This window comes from Orycteropus afer, unplaced genomic scaffold (assembly GCF_000298275.1).
Source record: "Orycteropus afer afer isolate SDZICR_OR568_19922 unplaced genomic scaffold, OryAfe1.0 scaffold00611, whole genome shotgun sequence".
Taxonomy (NCBI): domain Eukaryota; kingdom Metazoa; phylum Chordata; class Mammalia; order Tubulidentata; family Orycteropodidae; genus Orycteropus; species Orycteropus afer.
This window is the reverse complement of record NW_006922198.1, coordinates 234,456-259,612: the sequence shown is the minus strand read 5'-3', so window position 1 is coordinate 259,612 and position 25,157 is coordinate 234,456. Positions and strand designations below refer to the sequence as shown.

The window sequence follows — 25,157 nt, the reverse complement described above, 5'->3', positions numbered from 1 at the left end:
GGACCTTAATAATATTAGAAAGAACATGGAAAACAGAGTCCAGAGATACAGACTAAAATCCTAACTCTGACAACAAGGGTTAAGAGTGGATGAACCTTGCCCAAGATTCCATTGTTAGGAAGTGTCAGAGCTGGGAATAGATCTATTGGACTCTGGAGCCCAGGTTCCTTTTACCCCTCCTTTTCCTTCTGCTTCCTCCAAACGGTGCTGAGGAAGGCTGTTTCTGTCCTACCTAACTCACCACATCCTTACATACAGTAGCAAAGTAAGACATCAAGTTGGGTAAACTTAAATCAGCAGTTCTCAAAGGGTGGTCCAGGACCCACTGGAGGGCACCTCTAAGATCTCTTGAGCTATCCATAACATCAATACTGTATTTTCGTAATACTAACAGTAAGAGAGATAGTATGTGCCTTTCTCACAGTCATTCTCTTTCAAGTGCCATGGAGTACACTTGATATGCTTGATTCCACATTGCAACTAACCTTTAAGCAGAAATGATCACTTGAGTTTGGGTATAGTAGTGAGGAAGAAAAGGAGATCTGGTGGTGCAGTGTGTAAGGCATTTGACTGCTAACCAGAAGGCTGGTGGTTCAAACCCACCAGCTGCTCTGTGGGAGGAAGATGAGGCAATCTACTCTCTAAAGATTTACAGCCTTGGAAACCCTATGAAGAAAAATATCCACAGGAATCTGAAGGATATCCACAAGTATCTGAAAAGGCTTTATTAAAATGGTCCTCCCCTTTCCAACATGTGTATGTAAGGCTAAATTTTCTTCAAAACATTTGCAACAGACTGAATTCAAAACAAATATGGGAATCTAGGTATCTTCTATGAAGCCAGACATTACAGAGTTTTGCAAAAAGAAAAAACAGTGCCAATCTTATTGTAATTTTTTAAGTTATTTTTAATAAAATTTGTTATTTATGTTAACATGTAGTGAATTTATTTTTTTCAATGAATCAATAAATATTTTAGAAGTTCTTCATTTTTATTACTAACACAATCAATAGATTTAACCAATATAAACAAAAACTCTGGGGTCCTCAATAATTTTTAAGAGTGTAAAAAGTTTCTAAGACTAGAAAGTCTAAGAATCACTGCCTTTATTAGTTATTATGCCATGTTTTCACTGTCCCTGAATGCCCATTTGGACAATCATGATGGGACACAGAAATAGTTACTTACATACAACAAAAGTATATTATATACATGACAATACACAGATGGAAAGCTTGTACACATAAGAGAACAGGTCAGATGATCAAAACAAGGCTAATCGTAACAAGTATTGTTTACACAGTGTTCACACGTGTGACTTCATAGGAACTGAGGGAGACACTTAGAGGTGCATGATTTTCTTTCAGACAAATGGGCTCTAATCATTAAATCAAACTCGGATGAACTCACTGTGTGCCACTGGCAGATTTCATGTTTTCATAAATAGAAACTGTATGAGACTTTAAACTTCATTTTATGGTTCAATGAGTCTGAGACCAAGTTGAAAGGCCATAATTTAGTTATAAGTTAAAGCAACTTCAGTCTCCCTTCTCCAAAAAAGATTTATGCCCACTCTAGAGCTCAACCAGAAGACCGATGGCCTTTGTTACACCCGACCTTTAAACTTTCTGTAGCACGACCCTGTTAAACATTCCTTCCAAGTCAGCAAATACCAAGCACCAATCATACACCAGGTACTGTGCCAGCACTTCAGGAATAGAAGATGGTACAATTCTTAGATTATGGGAAGAAGGAAAGGCAATCTACAGCATAGTATGGGAAAATATGTATGGGATGTTGTTGTTGTTGTTATGTGCCGTCAAGTCGGACCCGACCCATAGCGACCCTTCCTTGGGTTTCTGAGGCTGTATCACTATGGAAGTAGATTGCTCCATCTTACTTCCGAGGAGTAGTATGAGGTAAAAACCCATGAAGTTTATAAGGTATGAGCACGTAAATAGGGAACAGCAAGCATTTTCACTTGGCTGAAGCCAAGGGTATGTGAAAAGAGTGGAAGAAAACAAAGTGTTAGGGGTTGGCAAAAGAAGTGTTTCAAGGGCAGGAATACAGCTCGGCACACAAAAATACTGCTGGGCAAAAAAACTGGCTGACTGAGGAGTAAATAAGCCACTCTGTCCCACTCTATCTCGAAGCCTTACTTTCAATCCCCACACAGCCAAACTACTTCAGACTAGTTTAGTCTTTGTTCAGGTTGTAACATCTGGCCAGAATGTCCTTTTCATTCTTTAAAATCTATATGCTTCAAGGTCTAGTCCAAATGAAACCTTCCCTGACCCTCTGCTGAAATCCTGCAGCCCTCTGTTGAAGCATCTCATGGTAAGTATTTTATATGATAAGTATCTGCACTTCCCTTCTGGAATCTGAGCTCCTTGTGGGCAGGAGCCTCCCACTCTCATAGTATACTGTCAGACAGCAGATGTTCAATAAATGCTGTTGACGGAATGAACAACGTTTGATGCCACACAGGTTAACCTCGGCAGTCCTGAGATTTGCACACATGCCTTATGTTACCTTCGTTACCAGAACCTAACACATCACTTGTAGCTTTCCCTTGAGACTCCCCACACCAAACTGGGAGTGTTGAGGCCAAGATGCTGGCCTTAACAACAATAACCCCAACCGACTGTCACAGTGTTGATTCCGACTCACAGAGACCCTACAGGACAGAATAGAACTACTCTGTAGAGTTTCCAAGGCTGTAAATCTTTATGGAAGCCAACTGCCTAATCTTTCTCTTGTGGAGTGGCTGGTGGGTTTGAACTGCTGACCTTTTGGTTAGTAGCCCAATGTTTTAACAACGGCCTTATTAGAGCTCCTTAATAACTACAATAAAAACCAAAAACCAAACTCACTGCCATAGAGTTGACTCCAACTCATAGTGACCCCATTGGGTTTCAAAGGTGGTAAATCTTTATGGAAGTAGATTGCCCCATCTTTCTTCCATGGAGCTTCTGGTGGGTTTGAACCGCCAACCTTCCAGTTAGCAGTCAAATGCCTTAGGCACTATGCCACCAGAGTGCTTTAGTAACTATAATAAACCAACCAAACGAAACCAAACACACTGCCATTGAGTCAGATCCAAATCATAACGACCTCTCCTTGGGTTTCTGAGGAGGTATTACTATGGAAGTAGATTGCCCAACCTTCCTTCTGAGGAGTGGCTGGTGGGTTTGAACCACCAGCCTTCTGGTTTGCAGTCAAATGCCCTAGGCAGTAGGCCACCAGAGCTCCTGGTAACTATAATAGCAATTAATATTTACTGAGTGCTTACAATATGCCAGACATTATACTTAGCATGTTAAATACATTATCTCATTAATTTCCCAATGCCCTTTTAAGATGCATATTATTCATTTTTTACAGGTGAGAAAAATGAGGCTCAGAATGTCATCCTGCTACTATACTGATGCAACTAGTATAAGGTGGAGCTAGGAATTAAACCCAGGTCTGTATAATTCCAAAACTGTGCCCTTAACAATCATATAATCTCTTGGTTAAAAATAGTCCTTATATGAGCTTGAAGCATACAAATCCATGGGACACAACAGTATCTATAAAGAATACAATCATGGCTAGCCTCGGCAGAACAAAGGAATCAGAGGTAAAACCTAACTCTCTCTACTCCTCAGAAAGATTCAAAGATAGATGCATAAGTGAGTCATGGAGGAAAACTCACCTATCTCCCTCCCTTAGCCTTCTGCATCCATCACACCCCCTGCCCGCACCCCCCTCCCTCGGGCCTGCAGGCTTTTTAAGTTCCCAAAGCCTCATAAGCCCAAAAGCTTCTCTTCTGTTAAACACTTCCCCTCTACTACTAGTCATTTTTTCTGGTCCCTTAAAAACAATCAATAGGTGACACACTATAATACACACACACAAATACACCCCTCTGCAATAATCTCTTCATAGCCACCAGGATCACACAGTAGGATAAACCCCTCACTAGAATCTGCCATGCTACAACCAGGGTAGGAATCCTTGCTGTCAAGGCCTAATTGATTAAACTCTTGGAGCCAGAGCCAGCCAGACTGGAGGACTTTCCACAGGGAGATTTCAGATCCTCAATAAATCAGGGTAATCTTGTTTTATGAGGTGATCAGAAAGAAACGGCTTTAGGTTTATAAAATTTCTAAAAGGAGATTATGGAAGGGGGTATTATAAGGCTCTGCACACTAGACCCTGCCTTATCCCTCAGTCTCATCTCTTAGTACTCTCTCCTTTGTTCATTTCATTCATTCCCAAGTATGCCAGGAATACCACGTTATTTCTTGTCCCAAAGCCTCCAGATGAGTACTCCTCTAGTCTGGAACATTCTCTTCTTACTCATTACCTAATTCCTTTATATTCTTTAGGTCTTTTCCTCAAAGAAGACTCTCACCAGCTCTGGTCTCCTACTGTTTTTTTTTTTTTTTAAAAAAACCACTCTTTGTAGCACTCATCACACCTGTGGGCTCCATGATGTGGGACTCTGCATCTTCTTCACCATCCCAGCACCTATAACAGTGGCTGGCCCAGAAGAGGCCTCCGTCCGTGTTTGAGGGATGAATAAACAAATATGTGTCCAAAGCGAAGTCAAATACTCTTCAGAGGATAGAGCTGGACCATTCAAGGGTCTGGACCATCAGCTCACTTTAGGTTTGCTAGGAAGTTAGGTTGATGACAGAATTCTCATCACTTCCTTTCCTCCAATGCATCTCTGTCCCTGTTCAAAGCACAGGAAAAGTAACAGAGTCTTCTAAGGAGCTTGGGCATTTTTAACTCATATGGCAAAATATCTAAGAACTGTTAACATTAGATCAACACTGAGGCACCATTCTCTGACTCTGAAGGTAGGGAATGAGACCAGGCATGCTGGGAGAACCACACCTCCTTGTACAGTCACTGCAGAAATGTCACCTGATGCATTACCAAACCATCAGTCAGGAGCCACAGGGTAGATTCTGGGGCCAGGAGCCTACAGGAGGGATACAAATCCCTGTGGCCTCACTTAGAGACCAGACAGGGTTTGTGGCTCGTCAAGCATGTTTCCTTACTGCTCTCATGTACCAGTGTATCGCTTAATGAAAGTTCTTAATTGTAATTCAATTAATTACATACACTGGGTCCCCAATTACATTTTCCAATAAGACATTGGCTGTGGTACAGGTCTAAATGCACTTAACCAATTTTAATATATTAAGACCAATTTCCCTTGAATACTAATTACTACCTAATGATAAAATGAAAAGGGGGGGTGCACTTTTGAGAAAGGAGGAGAGTGAAAAATGCAATTCATGTGTAATTCCTCAGCCTACACAGTGCAATTCAGGCACTCACTGCTGAACAAGTATGTGTGGACAGGGCACAAGTTTGCCTCCATGACAACAACAAAAGCCCAGGCTTTTCCCCCAAGTATCACCTACCCTCGGTGCTGGTCATACCCCAAAGAGATCTGCAGGAAGGCTAAGAGGCTGGAAGGAGAACAGGAATAACAGGGAGGGAGGAGGCAATCACATACATGCTCAGACAGCACGTGTGCTTGCTTTCTGCATCTCATGCACACGTACAAACCCCTGGCAATGGCCAGTACTTGTGCTGGTGGTTCACAGTGTGCTTGTACTATACACAGTCTCATTTATTTCTTTCAACAGTTCAATCCTCACAAAAGCCCTACAGTGTAGGGATTAGCATCTACATTTTATAGATGAGGAAAGGAGGCTCGCAGATGAGAAGGACTTGCCCAAGATCACACAGTGGCTAGTTCAGAAGAGGGACTGAATGTCAAGCCCAAGTTTCTGACTCCAATCATCTTGCTTTTCCCCCTACAACGCACTGCTGACCAGTCCACATTAACCAGACAACAAGAAGCAGACACACATATGGCTATATATATGTAACTTATGTCAGGGACAATGTTTCTGTTTCATTTAAATTCAGTTAGCATGCAATAATCAGGGAGTTATTATCCAATATCTACTTGGAAAAAGCCCCCATTCATATAGAAGATTCCTTATAGTGAACATTTTTTCCTCAAAGCAACATCCATAACTGGCTTTCAGCAGTAAGTCAATCTAAAACATGTACCATGAACATCACAAACCATTTCTATTTGTAAACAGAGCTCATTTCACAATCAGATTTTCTTTTGTATTTAACAACTGCTATTACAACGTAACAAAAACAGGTGTAGAGCCCTAGTATTTAAGTCACATGACAGAAACGGGTGAGTAACCGAAGAAGGTAAATAAATACTCCCGAAACAGAGAGTAACCATTACAGTCTACTGGGCTGGCCTGAGGAGATATGGGCCAACTACAATTAAGGATCACAAAGGATCTAGAAACACATTCAGATAAAGTAAATACTCAGTTTCCTTCTATAGCCAGGTTCTACCTTTCCCCATTTTTTTTTTTTTTCTGTTTTGGTTTAATGTTAGTCGTGGTAGGGGAAGCCCAAGTATCATCACATACACATAACCCTATCCATAAAGATGCTCACCCAGAGCCCAAAGTCTTTTTAAAAGCTATCACACAGTTGCCCGGGAACCCTGTGAGAGGCCTGGTAATACGAGGGACTTCATGTTGCACACTGTGGTAGTTACTGTTGTGTGTCAACTTGGCTGGGCCTGGTTGAGTGGCTGGGCAGCTTGCCATGATGAGACTGGCAATCACTTCCATGGTGGGATCTACCACAAGCAGCTGAGTAGCAGCTTTAGGGATGTGGTCCACTTCCCGTATATAAGCAGCAGTTCTGGGAATGGTCTCTAGCTAATGGCACGCTTGAACCCTGCATGTAGCTGTGTTGTTGTTCAGCAGCTTGCCATGCTCTGCTGACCTTGGGACTTTCAGTGGACTTGAATTACAGGCCTGCCGTGTGGTTTGGTAGCATCAGGACTGTGCCTTTGTTACTTGTCGACCTTGGGTTTGTCAGTCTCAGCAGCCAGCAGCTGTCTGAATGAAGAAAAGCCTCTTGCTTCAGTGGGCCAAGAGCAGGAGGCAGAGCTGAAGCCCAAGGTTGAAGGGCTTTCACCCAGCCCCTAGAGCCTGGCAATTTGAACTCAGACTTAAAGCCTCCAAACTGTGAGAGAATAAACTCCTGTTTGTTCAAGCCATCCCATTTGTAGTATATCTTCTGTTAGAGCAGCACAGAGGTAACCAATACACACACTCCAACAGGAGAATGAGCCAGGTCCCATCATGGGCACTGTGATGCAGAAGGAACCCAGAGCTGATCACTGCCCTCAGGTGGGAGAGTGGGCAGATCCATCCGTCCGGTGGAATCAGTGGTAAGAGATGGGCCAGGTGAGGAGGCACAGAGCAGGGACTCTAACCAAGCACAGGGAGTAGCAGTCAGGGGTCTTGTGAGGCTTCCAGAAGGCCTTGCTTCCTCTCCTGGGTCTTCAAGGGGTACTGAGGAGGTGATTGAGTACCCAGAGATTTTCTCCCCTGCTACCCTCTACCTACCTGGGTGACTATTCAGCTCCTGAGAGCTGGGGTTCTTTGTCAGTATAACCTTCAATTAAAGATTTAAATAAGCTTCTGAAATAATGGAAGGTCTTAAGCATTCTATGAGTCTCCTTGATAAAGAAAGATGATCAAAGGAGGTTGAGCTAATGCTTAAAGAACAACTGAAGCCTCTCTCTACAGTAACTGCTATTTAGAAAATAATCAGGTTTTGCTCTTTCACTAGACTTAATTGGCAAAGACAAGATTTTCTAGGTCCCCTACTTATTACTGATGTGAACATGAGAAACTACTCCTCTGAGCTTCAGTTTCCTCTTCTGTAAAACAGAGATGATAACCACACTGGCTTGTTGTTAAGTGCCGCCAAGTTGTTTCCGACTCATAGCAACCTCATGCACAGCAGAACGAAACACTGCCTGATCCCCCGCCAACTCCATGATCCCTACTATACTTGAGCCCATCATCACAGCCACCATGTCAATCCGTCTCGTTGAAGGCCTCCCCCTCTTTCGCTGACCCTCCACCCTACCAAGCATGACATCCTTCTTCAGGGAATGGTCCCTTCTGACAACATGACCAAAGTAGGTGAGACGAAGTCTGGCCATTCTCGTTTCCAAGGAGCATTTTGGGTGCACTTCCTCCAGGACAGATCTGTTAGTTCTTTTAGCAGTCCATGGTAAGTCCACTGGTTTAATATGCAACAAAAAATGCAATCCACTGCCGTTGAGTTGGATCTGACTCATAGTGACTACTGGGTTTCTGAGGTGGTATCACTATGGAAGTAGGCTGCCTAACTTTCCTTCCAAGGAGTGCCTGGTGGGTTTGAACTCCAGCCTTCTGGTATGCAGTCAAATGCCTTAGGCACTATGCCACTAGAGCTCCTCACTGGATATAAATGCATTTATATCTCTTTAATTCTCACAAAAAACTTGTGAAATAAACACAGCCACCTCCATTTACACAGAGAACTGAGTCTCAGAGAGTTTGTATGATTTGTACAACATTAGAGACTGCAATTGGTACACCCAAGGGCTGCCTGATTCTAAAAACTGCTTTCAGAACAACTGAGTGATCAAACAGGAAAGATGCAGTGCCTTTAGGGGGTATATTTCATTGGTGCTCCATAACAAGCATATATTAGCCCTGATGATGGGACATTCCAGAATTTCTCTCTCTTAAAGATGTGGAGAGAGTAAGTTGGTTCATGCTGTACTTTTCTTCTAAGGATTTGGATGGGCATATGATTGGTGGGTAAAAGAAAAGGTCACTGGCAACATTTGGCAGAAAAGGGAATTGAGGGTTCAACTGGTGCCAAAATTTATCTACAGGCTTGGACAAGAATAGAAGTCTTCTAACGTTACATCCTCTCCATAATGTACTTGTGCTTCCTTCTGGTCTGATTCCAGCTTCTGGCAGACAGTTGGCTGAAGCAGATTATCAGACAAGAATCCAAACTGGAAAGCTCAAGGACTCTGGCTTGTCTTTTTCTTATTTAGGCCAAGATCCAAGCACAAATGTTAGCTCTCAGTCCCTAGGCAGAAATTCTTGTCACATCAGCTTCCTCTGCAAGCTTCTCTCTCACAATGTATAAAGATAATTGTCATCCACATTCTCTGCACTGAGAATTTGGGTTGTTTTATCAACAATCTCAGAGTGGGCTTTGGAATCAGATATCAGAATTCTGACTCCAATACTTGCTGGTTGGCTAACTTTGGGCAAGCTGTAACCCCTCTGCAAAACAAGAGTAGTATCTACCTGGTAGGGTGGTTGTAAAGATTTTTGTTTTCTTTATGCTGAGGTGGAATCCATACTGAAGGCTGTAATCTTTCATCTTTATCAGTAAGTGTTTCTAGTCCTCTTCACTTTCAGCAAGCAAGGCTGTGTCATCTGCACATTGCAGGTTGTTAATGAGTCTTCCTCCAATGCTGAAGCCACATTCTTTTTCATACAGTCCAGGTTCTTGGATTATTTGCTCAGCATACAGGCTGAATAAGTATGGTGAAAGGAAACAACTGGACCAGTAAGCAACATCATGATAAATGGAGAAAATACTGGAGTTGTCAAGAATTTCATTTAACTTGGATCCACAATTAATGTCCATGGAAGCAGCAGTCAAGAAATCAAACAACATACTGGACTGGCAAATCTGCTGCCAAAAACCTCTTTCAAGTGTTCAAAAGCAAGATGTCACCTTGAGGACTAAAGTGTGCCTGACCCCAGCCATGGTATTTTCAGTCACCTCATATGCACGTGAAAGCTGGACAATGAATAAGGAAGATGGAAGAAGAACTGATGCCTTTGCATTATGGTGTTGGTGAAGAATATGGCATATACCATGGGCTGCCAGAAGAATGACCAAATCTGTCTCAGAAGTACAGCGAGGATGGTGAAACTCTGTTTCACGTACTTGGACGTGTTATCAGGAGGGACCACTCTCTGGAGCAGGATATCGTGTTTGGTAAAGTAGAGATCAGTGAACAAAAGGAAGAGCCTCAGTGAAGTGGACTGACACAGTGGCTGTAACAATGGGCAACGACTGTGAGGATGGTGCAGGACCCTGCCGGCAGCATTCTGTTCTGTTGTACACAGGATTACTCAGTCTGAACCAACTCAGTGGCACCTAACAACAGGTGGTTGTGAAAATTAAAAGAAAGAGCATTTGCAAAATATCTAGCACAGTGCCTTATAAAATAGGCCTGAATAAACAGCTTAAGGAAAAACTTTAAAAAGAAAACAAAAACCAAAACCCAAAACCTTATAAAACATCCTTTGACGTGGTTGATAAAAAAATTTTGCTTCATGCCTCTTTGGAAGAAAAATGGAAAGGATTATATTCACTCTTATGGCAAATAGTCTTCTCAGTCAAATGGTTTTACTTATAAGGTACACATTCCTTCTGGGACACCAAAGCTCACTACATATTTGCTGGAAAGTACTCTGCTAAATTCTCTGTTCCTATGACAGGTTCACGGGAGCTCTGGTAGCACAGTGCCTTAGGCACTTGACTGCTAACCAGAAAGCTGGAGGTTCAAACCCACCAGCCACTCCTCGGAAGGAAGATGGGGCAATGTACTTCTGTAGTGATACTGCCTCAGAAACCCAAGGAGGGGTCACTATGAGTTGGGTCCGACTCGATAGCACATAACAACAACAACAACGACAGGCTCATAGACTTGTCTCTGAACCTTCTCCAAAACATGCCTCCTTCAAGGCTCTAACAGTTTTTTAATTCCAGACTTCCACCCCTGTGCACCTGTCTGTTTAATCAGCCACAAAATGCTACTCTTTTATCATTTATTAGTTAACATTTATTGAGAACTTATTATGTGCCAGACACTGTTCTAAGAGTTTTATAAATATCAATTCATTGAATTATCCCATACACCTATGAGGGCTAAAAATCACCCAAGAGAAGTAAAGCAAATTGTCCAAAGTCATAAAGCTAGTTAGTATTGGGATAGGAGTGTGAACACTGGCAGTTTGGTTGTACAGAACATTCTCTTACACATCACATAATGCATGCTCATAATTAAGTTCACTTCTAAAATGGCTTTAAGGACACCAAGCTTGCCAATCAAACATACCAATAAAAGAAGAAAAAAAAAAAAATCTGCTTGAAATATCTGTGTCTCAATCCAGTATCTTAATAGGTAGGTATCAGAGAACAACATTTCCTTCTTGGTTAGAACCTCTACTTTAAAACAAACCCCAAAAGCCTCAAACCACTGTTTTATAAAAAGAATACATCGCTTTTACAATCTTCTACCATTTTACATACACTAGTTACAATCTTCATAGTCCACTGATTCCAAACCATTGATTTCCTTGCACCTTTCAAGTGTTGCTGAGGTCTTCTTTCATTCACACAGGGATTTTGAATAAGAGTGTAGAAACTGGAAGTATCTTAGAGATCCTTTAAGATAGGGATACTAAGGCTCCCAGAGGTCACACAATTTAAAACCATATGCATGCTTCGAAGTGCAGTGAGAACTACTAGATAAGAGGCCAGATTTCAAAGCTGTACCCATCAACTCTCACAGGTTCTCTCACCCAGTGTAAAAAAGTCAGGCCTCATATTTAAAACAAAACAAACCCACTAATTTGAAACCACAGTGGATCCATACAATGCAGTGCCATGCAGCAGTTGGAAAGAAAGATGTGAATCTATATGTGGAACAATACGTGGATTAATGTGGAAAAACCTCTAAGATAGGCTGTTAAAAGGATTAAAAAAAAAAAGAACCAGAACAGTGCTGATAGTTTGCTGTCACTTGTGTTTTTTAAAAATATGAATGTATGTACGTATACATGTATACATATATGTATATATAACTATGTGCATATGCAGAATATGGTTATACATGCATAGATGAGCTCTAGAAAGATGCTGAAGAAGCCGGAGACAACTTTGGTCTCTGGGAGGGGAATTCGGAGACAGAAGAAGGAAGACTTTGTTTTCACTATAGACATGTTATCTGAAAACTTTTTTTTTTTAGTTTTTAATGCCATGGGTGTTACTTGAGGCATCTCTAAAGGGTGCAAATGGTTGATGCTTAGTAAGTTCGACTGCTAACCAAAAGGTCAGCAGCTTGAGTCCACAGAGAGGCAGATGCACACAGGGCTGTAATGAGCTGGAACATGGATTGGAATCGACTTGACAACAAATGGTGGTGTGGTGTGCTGTGGAAGTGTTCCCAAACCCAACCAGATTCACTGCTGCTGTGACTCGCAGGACCCTACAGGACAGCAGAACTGCCCCATATGATGTGTTACTTATCCAAAAAATTTACCAAGATGCTAACAAGTAACATTTTATCTTATCTGTACAACAGGTCATCATTTTGATACAGCATTCACTACAAAGTTCCAATATGAGAATTAGTTCCTCAAGTATGTTTAAAAAACTCACTGCCATTGGGCAGTTCAAACCCACCAGACAAATCGTGGAAGGAAGACAGGGCAATCTACTTCCATGAAGATTTACCACCTCGGAAACTCAACGCAGGTTGCCGTGAGTTGGAATCAACTTGATGGGAGTGGGTTTATTTTGATTTTTTAGTACATTTAAGAAGAAAGTCCTTAAAGAATGAAAGAAAATGCTGGAAGAAAAGGAGGGAGAGAGGGAGGAAGGAAGGAAAGAAGGAAAGATGGAAGGATTTAGCCATTTGGATCAGGTAAAAAAAATCAGATAAGCCAGTTACAAAGGGGTATGTGGATATAATTTTTCCTTTGATATGGTACTAAAATGGTTTGAGACTTCAAGTGTACAAGGATTGTTATAATAAGAGATCCTATATTCTCATCATATAATCTTTATTTATGTGAATCTGGCCTTATTGCTTGTTCAATTTTTTCTTCTTAGAAAGTCATGCATGCTTATTTCAGAAACTCTGAAAAGTACCTATAAAGTATAGAGTCATGGGAATGATAACCCCAAATCCTGCCAACCAGAGACAAATGTTGTATTAACATTTTGGCATTTTCCTTCTAATCTTCTATGCTTTCTGTTTGTTTTGTTTTTATACAGTTGGGATTACTCTGCATGTGTTATTTGTATGCTTTACGTTTTTTCCCCTTAACATTACTTCAAAATTATCTCCTGCTCTTATGAAACTCCTGGTAGGCATAATTTAATGGCTGAAAAATAGTCCCTCTCTGTTGAGATAATTTTTCTTTTTTTAATCTGTTACTGTGGCAAAATATATTGACTGGATTTGCCTATTGTTAAACCAATCTAACATTCCTAGAATAAACCCAACTTGGTAATGATATAATATTCTTTAATATATTGCTGTATTCAGTTTGTTAACATTTTATTTAGAATTTTTGCACCTACATGTAACGTAAGTTTAGTCTGAAAAATTTTTGTCTTGTATGGTCCTTGTTTCAGGAACTCTGGTTGTGCAGTGGTTAAGCACTCAGCCACTAAACGAAAGGCTGGTGGTTAGAACCTACTAGTCGCTCTGAGGAAGAAAGATTGTGGCAGTCTGTTTCTGCAAAGATTGGGGTCTGATGAGGGCAGGTTCTACTCTGTCCTACAGGGTTGCTATGAGTCAGAACTGATTTGATGGTAATGGATTTGGTTTTGATTTTATTGTCCTTGTTGAGGTCTGGTAACAAAATTATTATAGTCTCTAAAATAGTTACAGAAATATTCAAGTTTTCTATTTCTTCTTGTGTTAATTTTAGTAAATTGCCTTTTTCTAGACATTTGTCCTTTTTGTCAATGTTAAAAAAATTTTGGTGCAGTTTTCCATAAAATTTATCACTATCTGTTTAATGACTACGGAATTTGTAGGGAGACCTCCTGCTCATTCTAGTTACTATGTGTGTTTATCTGTTAATTATGTTTCTCTTTCTGGTTTTGATCCACTTCATCAGAAGTTTATCAATTTTATCAGTCTTTTCAAAGAATCAACACTTGCTCTTTATGTCTCTGAATTTTCTATTTCACTAAGTTCTGCTCTTTACTGCTTTCTTCCCTCTATTCTCTTTACGTTTATTTTTGTTTCTCTTTTAACTATGTCAGCTGCATGCTTAGGTCATTATTTGTTTTATGATATACACATTTTAAGGCTGTAAAATTTTCTCTAAATTCTGCTGTAGCTATATTCCACAAATACTTTTAGACTTTAGTTTTTAGATAAGTTTTAGGTTTACAGAAAAACTGTATAGAGATTAGAGCTCCACAATACATCCCCTCTTTCCCGCACATTAATCCTCCTGCATTTCTGTTATACATTTGTTGCGAGTAATGAACCAGTATTGATACATTATTAATTAAAATTTATATTTTACATTAGGGTTTACTCTTTGGATCTCACAAATTTTAATATGCATAATTTTCATTATCTTTCTGTCCAAAATATTTTCAATTTCCATTATGATTTCTTCTTTCAGCCACAGGTTTAGAAGCTTATTTCTCATATTCCAAATACAAGGTATTTTCTAGTTGTCTTTTTCTTAATTTCTAGCCTCATTTCACTGTGATTAGAGAATACATCCTATATGATTTCAACCCTTTATAGTTAAAACTTTATTGTCTAGTATATGGTCAACATTGGTAAATGTTCATATGTGATAAGAGGAAATGTGTATTCTACAGTGAAAGAGTGAACTATTCTCTGTACATGTCCATTAGGTTAAGTTTAACTGTGTTGTATGTTCTTAATGTTTTGGTTTTCTTTAAATTATTTGTCCTATCAATTACTGAGAGTTAAAATTTCCCTCCATAATTAGAGAATTACACACATTTATCTTAGTAATTCTTCAACTTTTGCTTTATACATTCTGCGGCTATGCTATTTATTTAACAATTTATGCTAAATTGTTCAATCTTCCTAGTAAATTGAACCTTAAGTCATTATGAAATGACAATTTTTCAATCTTTAATGTTTTTCACCTCCTGTTGCTATAGTTATACCAGATTTATTATAATTAGTATTTGCAAAGAATATCTTTTTCTATCTCTTTACTTCAAACTTTCAGTATTTTTGTTTTTAAATATCTCTTGTAAGCAGCATATAAAAAAAAAATTCTGACCATCTCTGTCTTTTTTTAAACTAAAACATTTCATTTCATGATCGATATGTTTAAATCTACCATGTTAGCATATGCTTTCTATTTGTCCTCCTTTTGAGGCCTGTACCCCTGGCAAACCCTGGCCTTCTCTCATCCTCTTTCCCCTAAGGCTTCAACAACTCAAATAAGCCTTTCAGCTACGTCTGCCAAATAGCCAAATGATATCAGGGCAAAAGTGGTCTTATATATTGATCTCATCACTCTTGGTTCAAATCTTCTCCCAGATATAAGTTATTCTTTTTTTTTTTTTTTTAAATCTTATGTTTTTTGAAGGCTTTAGGAAGATGATTTGCATATGTTATTCAGCTTTTTAAGTTATCTTCAGTGGGAGAGTTTGTTCAAATTGCTTAGTCTGCCATTACAGAAGGGGAAATCCTGAGTAATTTTCCAACTCAGGGATGTACCACAGGTTATTTGACTAGTCTCCTAATGTTGTATCACTATGAATAAATCTTTGTTGCACTTTAGTTTTTTTCTTCTTTAGATTCCCAAAAGCAGAAACTCTGGGTAAAACATTTTTAGGATTCTCAATACTTTAGCAACATTATACCAATTAAACTACAGTACAGTCAGTAGTGCTTGAACATGCCTATTTCCCTGTATTTTTTCCAGCAATGAGACACTTTTAAATACCTGGTTTATTTGATAGGTAAAAACTATCATATTGTTACTTTAAAATGTTTGAAACTTACATTGTTAACTGGGATAAATAGTTTTACAAATGTTTACTACTTATTCAAATTTTGAAGACCATTTGGAAGCCAGTGATTTTTATGTCTGTGTGTATTTACACAAGACACTTACAACTGGTTGTAGATGATGGGGGTATCAATCTCCTGTCTTTGAGATTTTCTGCTAAATGTCAACAGACATTTTCTTGGTCAATTTTATGCATTCTGCTCCAAAGAGGCTGTCAGGGGCCCTGGTCAGAGAGCAGTAGCTGGCATTACTTAAAGGGTCAATGGAAAGCCTAAAGATATACCATTTATTCAAACTCTATTTACTGAGCTCTTGCAGTACCTCGTCTACAGCAAATGATCAGTGAATATATACTGAACTAATGAATGGCACCTTGCTAGGTACCTAGAAACACCATTTAAAACTGCCTTCACAGACCTGACAAGCTGGCAGGGAGAGGCAGACATCATATAAACATTGAAAAAAAGATATAAGCAGATATACATGCAATGAAACCATATGCTAAAAGTAGAATATAATGGGGGGTGGAGTGGAGGAGGAGCCACATGGGGAATGGATCAGTTTAGGCGATGATTCAAGGCAGAGATCACTGGTGGCGTCTTTGAAGATGTGACATTGCAAATGAGACAAAAGGACGAGAAGTGGTTAGACCCAGTTGGAGAAAGAGGATCTCACAAGGAAGAGACAGCCTGTGTAAAGCCTTGAAGCAGGAATGACTGGAAGGGGGGTCTCCTGTCATAATCATTTTCATATGTTGTTGTTGCTGTTGTTATGTGCTGTTGAGTCGGACCCGACGCATAGCGACCCCTCTTTGGGTTTCCGAGGCAGTATCACTACGGAAGTAGATTGACCAACCTTCCTTCCGAGGAGTGGCTGGTGGGTTTGAACCTCCAGCCTTCTGGTTAGCAGTCAAGTAAGTGCCTTAGGCACTACACTACCAGAGCTGGCTGGCAGTTATATTATATAATATTATTTCATCAGGCGTTCTGGTGGCATAGTGCCTAAGGCATTTGACTGCTAACCGGAAGGCTGGTAGTTCAAACCCACCAGCCACTCCTCGGAAGGAAGGTTGGGCAATCTACTTCTGTAGTGATACCGCCTCGGAAACCCAAGGAGGGGTCGCTATGAGTTGGATCCGACGAGATGGCATTGAGTTTTCATACAGAGGAAAAAAATGGCAAAATCCACAACTTGGAAATGCTAAAAAACAGAATAAAAGAAATTAACTGAAGCTTTAAAGAAGTTCTCAGCATAGCCCTAGGAATCATACTACTTTGTCTCCTGCTAAGAACATGCAAATAGTTAAAATTTTCTAAAACTTTAAAGCCTCTTGATGTTTAAACAGTGATACCGAGATGCAAACTATATTCACAAAACAGCCTTTGTCTTGGAAAAGGTTTCATGTTCTTAAACTGTGTCCAGGGCTGCTCCTAACTTGGAAGGTAGAATTTAACCAAAAAATATTAATCACTGAGTGTGAAACAGGATGTAGACTCTTTACCAATGAGCATGAAATTAATCATTTCACTTTGGGATATACTTTTGGCACGGCAGCTAAGGTCTGCCTTGGGAAACAAAATCCCTTCAAATCTGCCTAGGCCAGCCAGACCAGTGAGAGTTCCCAAACATATAACTTGTAAGCACGTTTGCAACGGACAAAGCAGGCACGGAGCGAGGAGGCCAACGTACTGTTCTCGCGGACCAGGCAGAACTCCCATGCGCTCTGGCTTTCCAAGGTGCTCTCCAGGTCCACGGCGATGTTGGGCTCGCTCTGCTTCTCCAGGCGGTACTGAGGGCCTGGAAGATCAAAGGGGCAGGAGGGGGGAGGAAGTCTGAAACAGTGAACTTAACATTAAAAAACACCACATACTGGCAAAAAGTGGATAAAGCATTAGGAAAATGCTGGTCTGTCTTGAGCCTTCCAAAGAAGGTCTAGCGATTTGAAATACAGGAGCCTGGATTTCTTCACAAGGTTTCACACAAGTCTGTTCCAGTATCAGGTGTGTTTTCACTCAGTTCTTTCCAAAACAAGGTCAGAGCCAGCTGGCTTTTGAGTTAGACTGAGCTGGAGTCACAAGCTTTGCTATAATGCTTCTCAGATGTGAGCAGGTTACCTACCCTCTCTAAACCGTGGCTTCCTAATAGGTAATGTGGGAACATGTGTATCTTGAAGGACTGATGTGAAGATTAGAGGTGATAAAGGAAAAGCACTTAATAAAAGCATCTGCCTCATAGAACACTCCTAAAAAGGTATTTATTATTAATAATCACTAAACAATAATGAATAATCAATTAAAACCAAGAATAAGGTATGGTTAGAACTCTAATATGATAACCCAAAAACTTAAAAAGAAAATCTGAGGCTAAAAAAAAAAAATCTCAGATTTCTGGGTTATGGTGAAAGAGGACAGTGGCTGCTGCTTCACTTTTTTTTTTTATAGAAACATTTATAAAAACACAAGAGACACAGGTTCAAGCAGTATATTGGAAACAAGGAATACGAGCTACCCTGAGTCACACACATTAAGGGCTGACAAAGCTTAATACAAACATTGGGGTATTTTATACATTTATTCATATATTTCTTTGTAAATCCGAATGACAATCTTATTCTTCTCAGACAACACAGTGGGTCCAATGATCAGATTCAAAAGACTGCTCCTATGATTTGTTGATGATTAATGAAAAGATTAGTGGCATAAGAAACTGTCTTATTTTGACTATGAGAGGCATGTTTGGTCAGCCAGGGGAGATGTAAGAGATCTGAAGAAAGCATCAGAAGCCGTGCAGGGCTCTCACGTGGAACACGTATTTGTTGGTAAGTTCTTCACTGTTGCCTCTTTTTGACTATTCACCTCCAGTTACTTCTTCATTCATTAGTTTGAGGTATTTCACTCATTTTCAGTATCCTCTATTCTGGTTACCTAGTACTGCTCTGACAAGAATATACCACAAATGGGATGGCTTGAACCAACAGGAGTTTATTCTTACAATTTGGAGGCTTTAAGTCCAAGTTCAAAGTGCCAAGCTCTAGGGGCTGGGTGAAAGCCCTCGACCTTGGGCTTCAGCTCTGCCTCCAGTTCCTGGCCCAATGAAGCTAGAGGCTTTTCTTCACTCAGATAGCTGCTGGCTGCTGAGGCTGAGAAGCCCAAGGTTGACAAATAAAATGGCACTGTCCCAATGTTACCAAACCACATGGCAGGCCATTAATTCAAGTCCATTGTTAAGTTCCAAGGTTGGCAGAGCATGGCAGGCTGGTGAACAATGACACAGCTACATGCAGGGTCCAAGCATGCCATAAGCTAGAGACCATTCCCAAGACTTCTCCTTATATACTGGAAGCAGACCACATCCCAAAGGCAGCTGCTACTCAGCTGCTTGTGGTAGATCCCACCATAGAGTTGACTGCCAGTCTCATCATGGGGAATACTACATCCAGCTGCCCAGCCACTCAACCAGGCCCAGCCAAGCTGACACACAAATGTAACTACCACATCCTCCTCCTCCATGTTCTATGTTCATCTGTAGCACTGCAGAGTTTCGTTTTAGCTTCATGGTTTATTTAATCTGTTCGCTAATTAGCCAATTCTTCTTCTTCCAGTTCCTTCTTCCAATTCCCACAGTTCTTACACACACTCTGTCCTTTTTATACTTTTAAAAGCCATGACTAAGAAAACAAATGCTCAAAAACACAGGCAGCTAAGCAAAACATGCTCAGAAATCTATGCTTATTCTTACAAACACACTACATGCAGGTCAGGAAGGTACTGTGTTCCAACATTATAACACTGAAATTCTAATTTTAAATATATTAAGTAAATAAAAATATGGAAATGCAGGTAATTCTTACAAATACTCTTTACTTCCTTTAACCTGTTGGTGCCAACATTTGTGAATTAAAAGGCATGGTTACTGCTGATCACTGGATATTTGCACACTCATTGGCAGAAGTAACTACATAAAAATCATGTCCAGCAAACGTAGCTGGTGAGAGACTTCTATCTTCCCTGTCCCTTCACTGAACATCTGCTCTTCCAGATGGGGGCCTCTTCAGCCCACCAGAGGGAGGGAGTCACCCCTGCTCCTAGAGAGCTTTCCAAGGCACTGGCCTGTTACACAATCTCTGAGTGCTCCCATGCCCAATACTTCCCAGCAACACAGTATGTTAAGGCACTGACATCCACATCTATGAATTTACAGTGAAACCGAGGTACAAGGTTAAGCTATAATAATTCATTTTTTTATGACAGTCAAAATGTAGGTACAACCTAGGTCTAACAACAAGGGATTAGCTAATAAATTGTAGTATATCACACAGTGAAAAATGATGAAGATATTAAAAGTGATGCTGTAAAAAATATTTTATTTTTTTAAAAAAAGTGTTTATAATACACTAATTTATGAAGACAGAAAATTATAGCACGATATATATAGGATTGCAATTTTAATTAGTATACATAAAGCCAAAGGTGGAAAAAACAGACGAAAAAGTTATTTCTAAAATGTGAATAGTTGTTACATGTTGTAGAGTTGGCCCCGACTCATAGTGACCCCCTTCTTGGGTTTCTGAGGCAGCATCACAACAGAAGTAGATTGCCCAACCTTCCTTCCGAGGAGTACCTGGTGGGTTTGAACTGCCAGCCTTCTGGTTAGCAGTCAAGTGCCTTAGGCACTATGCTAGTGGGATTATGAGTGTTTTTATTATTTGTGTCTTTCTATGTTTTCTAATTTCCTATAATAAAGATTACTTTTATAATTGAAAAAAGAAACATCACATGCACTTAAAGTTCTCTAATTTCCTCCTAGGCCATTTTTCTAAAGATACTTTAATAATCACATATTGTGGCATCTCCAATAGGTTTTTCCACATACAATAATCTAATCAAAACCAGACATTATAGGGTTATGTAGATATATATTTTCATATTAAGTAACCCTGCAACACGGCATGCTTGTTCTGAATTTGAGTGCAAGGCATAGGATGTTGGGTTTCTCAAGCTGACAGCTGGATTCTAAGTAAGCCAACACCTTTCCTGATTAACGGAAACCAAGGCCTGACTAAATCAAGGTGAACTTCAGGCTGGTCGCCTTTGTGCATTTTTTCCTTCTCATTTCGACAACTGCCTGGGCAAACACGGATCAGGGAGACCAAGATGAGTCAAAGAGTTGTACTAGGAAGGGTCCCTTATTCCTAAATATATCTCCCTGTACCACTCTCAAGGCCATACATGCCATTATTTAATATTTATTGTCTTGTTTCTTGGCTCATGCAGATATTTCTATTAAAATCAGTTAGTTTCCTGAGAGTAGCTTTAAGGTTGTCTTCTTGAAGTCTACTATGATGATGACTCTCATTTACTACATACTCATGATAGGCAAGCAAGCTACAAATGTCACCTCACTGAATCTTCATGTCAACCCTGAGAGGTAGGTATTATTATACCCATTTTACAGATTGGGTCCTTGAAGGTACATAGGAGGAAGTGAGTTGCCCAAATCACACACGTCAAAAGTAGTACAAAGGGGCAACGAAACCCAAGGGTCTTCTAGCTCTAAAGCATATGTGCTTTGAAACTTTCTTCCAAACTATAAATTACTGGCCAATTATAAAGAAGCAATAGTTTGTACCATAAACATAGATTTTTGTACATTTGTGGATTCATCTGGGTTCTGAATCACTTAAAATATCTGTAATTCCAAAATGAAAGTGATCTGAAACAATTTACTTTAATGAAATCCACACATACCAAGTACCTCATGCTATAGCTGTATCCTGAACCCCATGATAGTACTGAAGATCCCTTATGTAGACATATCACCATATCTTTCCATTCACCTAGGAAGACCCTCCCATCTTTCTCTCAAATATTCCTATCTATACCCAGTTTTTTCAGTAACTGAAATTGAGTTTCTTCTGTTCTGAGGACTCCCTGTTCTGCCATAAAAACTAAAGAACAACCTGGAACCTATTTCTGTACTTAGCAAAGAACTGATGGGTTTTGACTCTGGGAAAGATGGGGTAGTAATGTTATAGATGAGACTTGAGATCGAAACCTAAGTGGAAAAAGGCCTCTTAAAAATCTCAATTTCCTGATTCTTGCTTGAACACTGGGTAAGATATCCTACAGAGAAGATTTCACACATTTTCCCCTAAAAAGGCTAGATGGATAACTTCAGGCCATACTGTGCAATGACAGGCTGGGTATAAGTCAGAGGCAATACACCCTGTTGGTTAGGGGCATGGACTTGGCTAGACTGTCTAGGTCTAAGTCTGGACTTGTATGACTCTACCAACTTATTTAACTTCCCTCGGTTTATTCATCTATAAAATGGAAACATACCTACCTCACAGGACTGTCTGAAGATTCAATTAGTTAAGAGTTGTAAAGTACTTAGGACAGTGCCGGATACCTCAATAGCATTATTGGAGTGTCAGTTACTGTACGGTCCTGCTAAACATAAGAACCATCATCAAGAGCCCTACTACTATGTGCCTGGTACCATGTTAGGCCCTTCGTATACATTATCTCATTTAATCTCCAGTGACCCTAGAAAGTTTAAAGAGAATGAATCCCATATTATAGAGGAAGAAACTATGATGTATAAGAAGCTGAATCACTTGTTTAATGTCCCATAGGAAGTAGTGAAACTAGGATTCATCCCCATGACTGCCCAGACCTACACTCCTACAGTACATTACGAACCACAGTGCTTCACTCATACGAAGTTCCTAATAAATGTCTGTTGATGAAAATCAGGATTATGACAACTCTGATTCACTATCTACCAAGCTATAGTCTCTATCAAATGCCTGTTTAATTTCTAGGCAGCTGATATGGAAGAAAAAAATAAAGCTGCTAAAAGCCATTTCAAAAGACAAGCTGTGAAGTGTCTATTAATATACTTTTGTCAGATAATTATATATATACACACACACACACATATACACACATGTATGTATATATGTAGTATGTGTGTGTGTATGCACATATATGGCTCTTTCACACTGAACAGGACATAGTTCTGAAGGCAACACCAACCCTTTGAAATAGGTTTTACAATGTCACAGCCACACACGAAGCCACATGCTTTCTACTTCACAGCAGAGGAACACAAAAGGAAGCTTCTGGGAAGCAGTTACTCTGCGATGACAAAAAACTTGCCTGAGCATTCCAATGATGTATTTATTGCAGTAATACCATGTCACTGAATGGTCTAGGAACAAAATATTGCTCTGGGCACTTTGGGAGAGTTCCAAGTTATAATACCCAGGCAGGATTTTTATGGGATTTTATGAACCTAAGGCAAACATCTCAGCACACAAGTTTCAAAGAAAATCTGTAGACATTTTTGGGTGGTGGATACCTGCTCAGTCCAGCTTCCTTGATTCCTTTAACCTATGACTGAAACATAAAAGATTTTAGCACCCAATTGCTTAACGGCTCAGAGCCAGCAGAGTTGAAATCCAATGGGAAGCAAGTGCCTGTCAAAGACTGAAGAGAGGGAAGCCATAGCATCAACTCTATCATTCTGTATCATCATCTTCTTCTTTTTTTATTGTGATTTGGGTGAAGATTTACAGAGCAAATTCACTTTCCATACAGCAGTTCACATACACTTTTGTCTCATGACATTGACCACAATTTACCACAATGCAACAGCTGCCCTCCCACTTCCTCCTGATAACTACCTCTTCCCTGTGTCCATCCCTCCATGCACTCCTGCCCCCTGAGCTGTCTCTCGGTGCATAAGCAGACCTTCTTTCTCCCATGACTGTTCTCTCCAAGGAGTGTATCTACCTGAGGTAAATGTTCAATTCATATGACTGTCTTTTGCTTGACTGGAAGTCACAGGGGTGGGTTCACTTCCAGACCAGAAGGGCAGCTAGGGGCCATAGTCTCTCTCAGTGGTTCCACCAGGCTCTATCAGACCAGCAAACCTGGTCTCCCCCTGCAGCCTTTTTTTTTTTCCTCCAAATGATTTTGAGTTTTGTCCACATTGTTCTCCCTCCTCACCAGGATCTCCTACATAGATCCTCTTTCCAAGTGGTTGACATTGGTAGCTGGGAAACATCTAGTTCTTCTGGTCTCATAGTCGTATAGGCTGCAGATTGGATGGTGTATCAGTCACTAGGACTGATGGTATCCATGAGTTTTTGGTTTTCTTCATTCTTCTTTGCTCTGAATGAGGAGAGACCCATCATTGCATCTAGATGGCAGTTTACAAGCTTTTAAAATCACAGTCGCTACTCACCAAAGTAGGAGGTGGAACAATGTTTTGTGTAGTATGTTATGCCAATTGAGCTTGATGTCCCCTGCGACTATGGTCCTGAACCCACAGGTTCAATTACTTGGTCCTTCTGGGTAGCTGGCTGTGACCAAACAGTGACTACCATCTTGCCTCTTGTCAGCTCTACTATACACCTGGAAATTCAGATCATACACATAAACTTATAGGACCATTGTCTGCCAACCCTATACATGTTCTTGGGTACACTCCCCACTTCATAGACATACCTACTAGTTCAGCCTGTCCACCCATCTATTCACCTGTATACCCATGTTTGCCTTCACTGACAATGCAGTACAAAAGGGATCATCTTTGTTGTCTGTACCTCCCACGTACCTCTCTATGTCTTTCTCTTCCTCGATGCCACCATATTGATCATTCACATTTGGTACACTGCCCTTCTCTTCACCCAAATCAAAACTTATCTCTATCTATCTAACAGTGTTCTCTCCCCTCCCCTATTACCCCTGGTAACCAACAAAGAAAATTTACTTCCATAGATAAACCTTTCCTTGACTTTTACAGTAACAGACATACAATATTTATCCTTTTGTGACTGACTTATTTCACGCAGCATAATGTCCTCCAAGTTCATCCATGTTATGCGGTGTTTTGCAAATTCTACATTATTCTTTAGGGTTGCATAGTATTCCATTGTGTGTATGTACCACAGTTTGGTTATCCATTCCTCAGTTGATGGGCACCTAGGTTGTTTCCATCTTTTGGCTATTGGAAATAGTGCTGTAATAAACATGGGTGTGCATATGTCTGTTCTTGTCATGGCTCTCACTTCTTTAGGATGTATACCTAGTAAAGGAATGGCTGGGTCAAATGGTATTTCTAATTCCAACTTTTGAAGGAATCACCATACTGCTTTCCACAATGGTTGTACCATTTTACAGTCCCACCAGAAGTGTATGAGAGTCCCAATCTCTCCACAACCTTGCCAGCATTTGTTATTTTCTGTCTCGTTGAACTTTGCTACTAGTGCTGGAGTAAGATGGTATCTCATTATTGTTTTGATTTGCATCACTCTAATAGCTAATGATCATGAGCATTTCTTCATATGTTTGTTGGCTGCTGAATATCCTCCTTGGTAAAGTGTCTATTCACGTCTTCTGCCC

The 25,157-nt window shown here is 40.1% G+C and overlaps 1 protein-coding gene across 1 annotated transcript in view; it reads right to left on the bottom strand.

Annotated features, from left to right (window-relative positions):
* The window catches only part of MAPKAP1 (MAPK associated protein 1), a 256,579-nt gene that overhangs the window by 52,173 nt on the left and 179,249 nt on the right, over positions 1-25,157 (bottom strand). Inside the window, exon 7 of the mRNA XM_042783048.1 lies at positions 17,434-17,541. Within this exon, the coding sequence (XP_042638982.1) occupies positions 17,434-17,541 (108 nt within the window). The remainder of the gene's footprint in view (positions 1-17,433; positions 17,542-25,157) is intronic.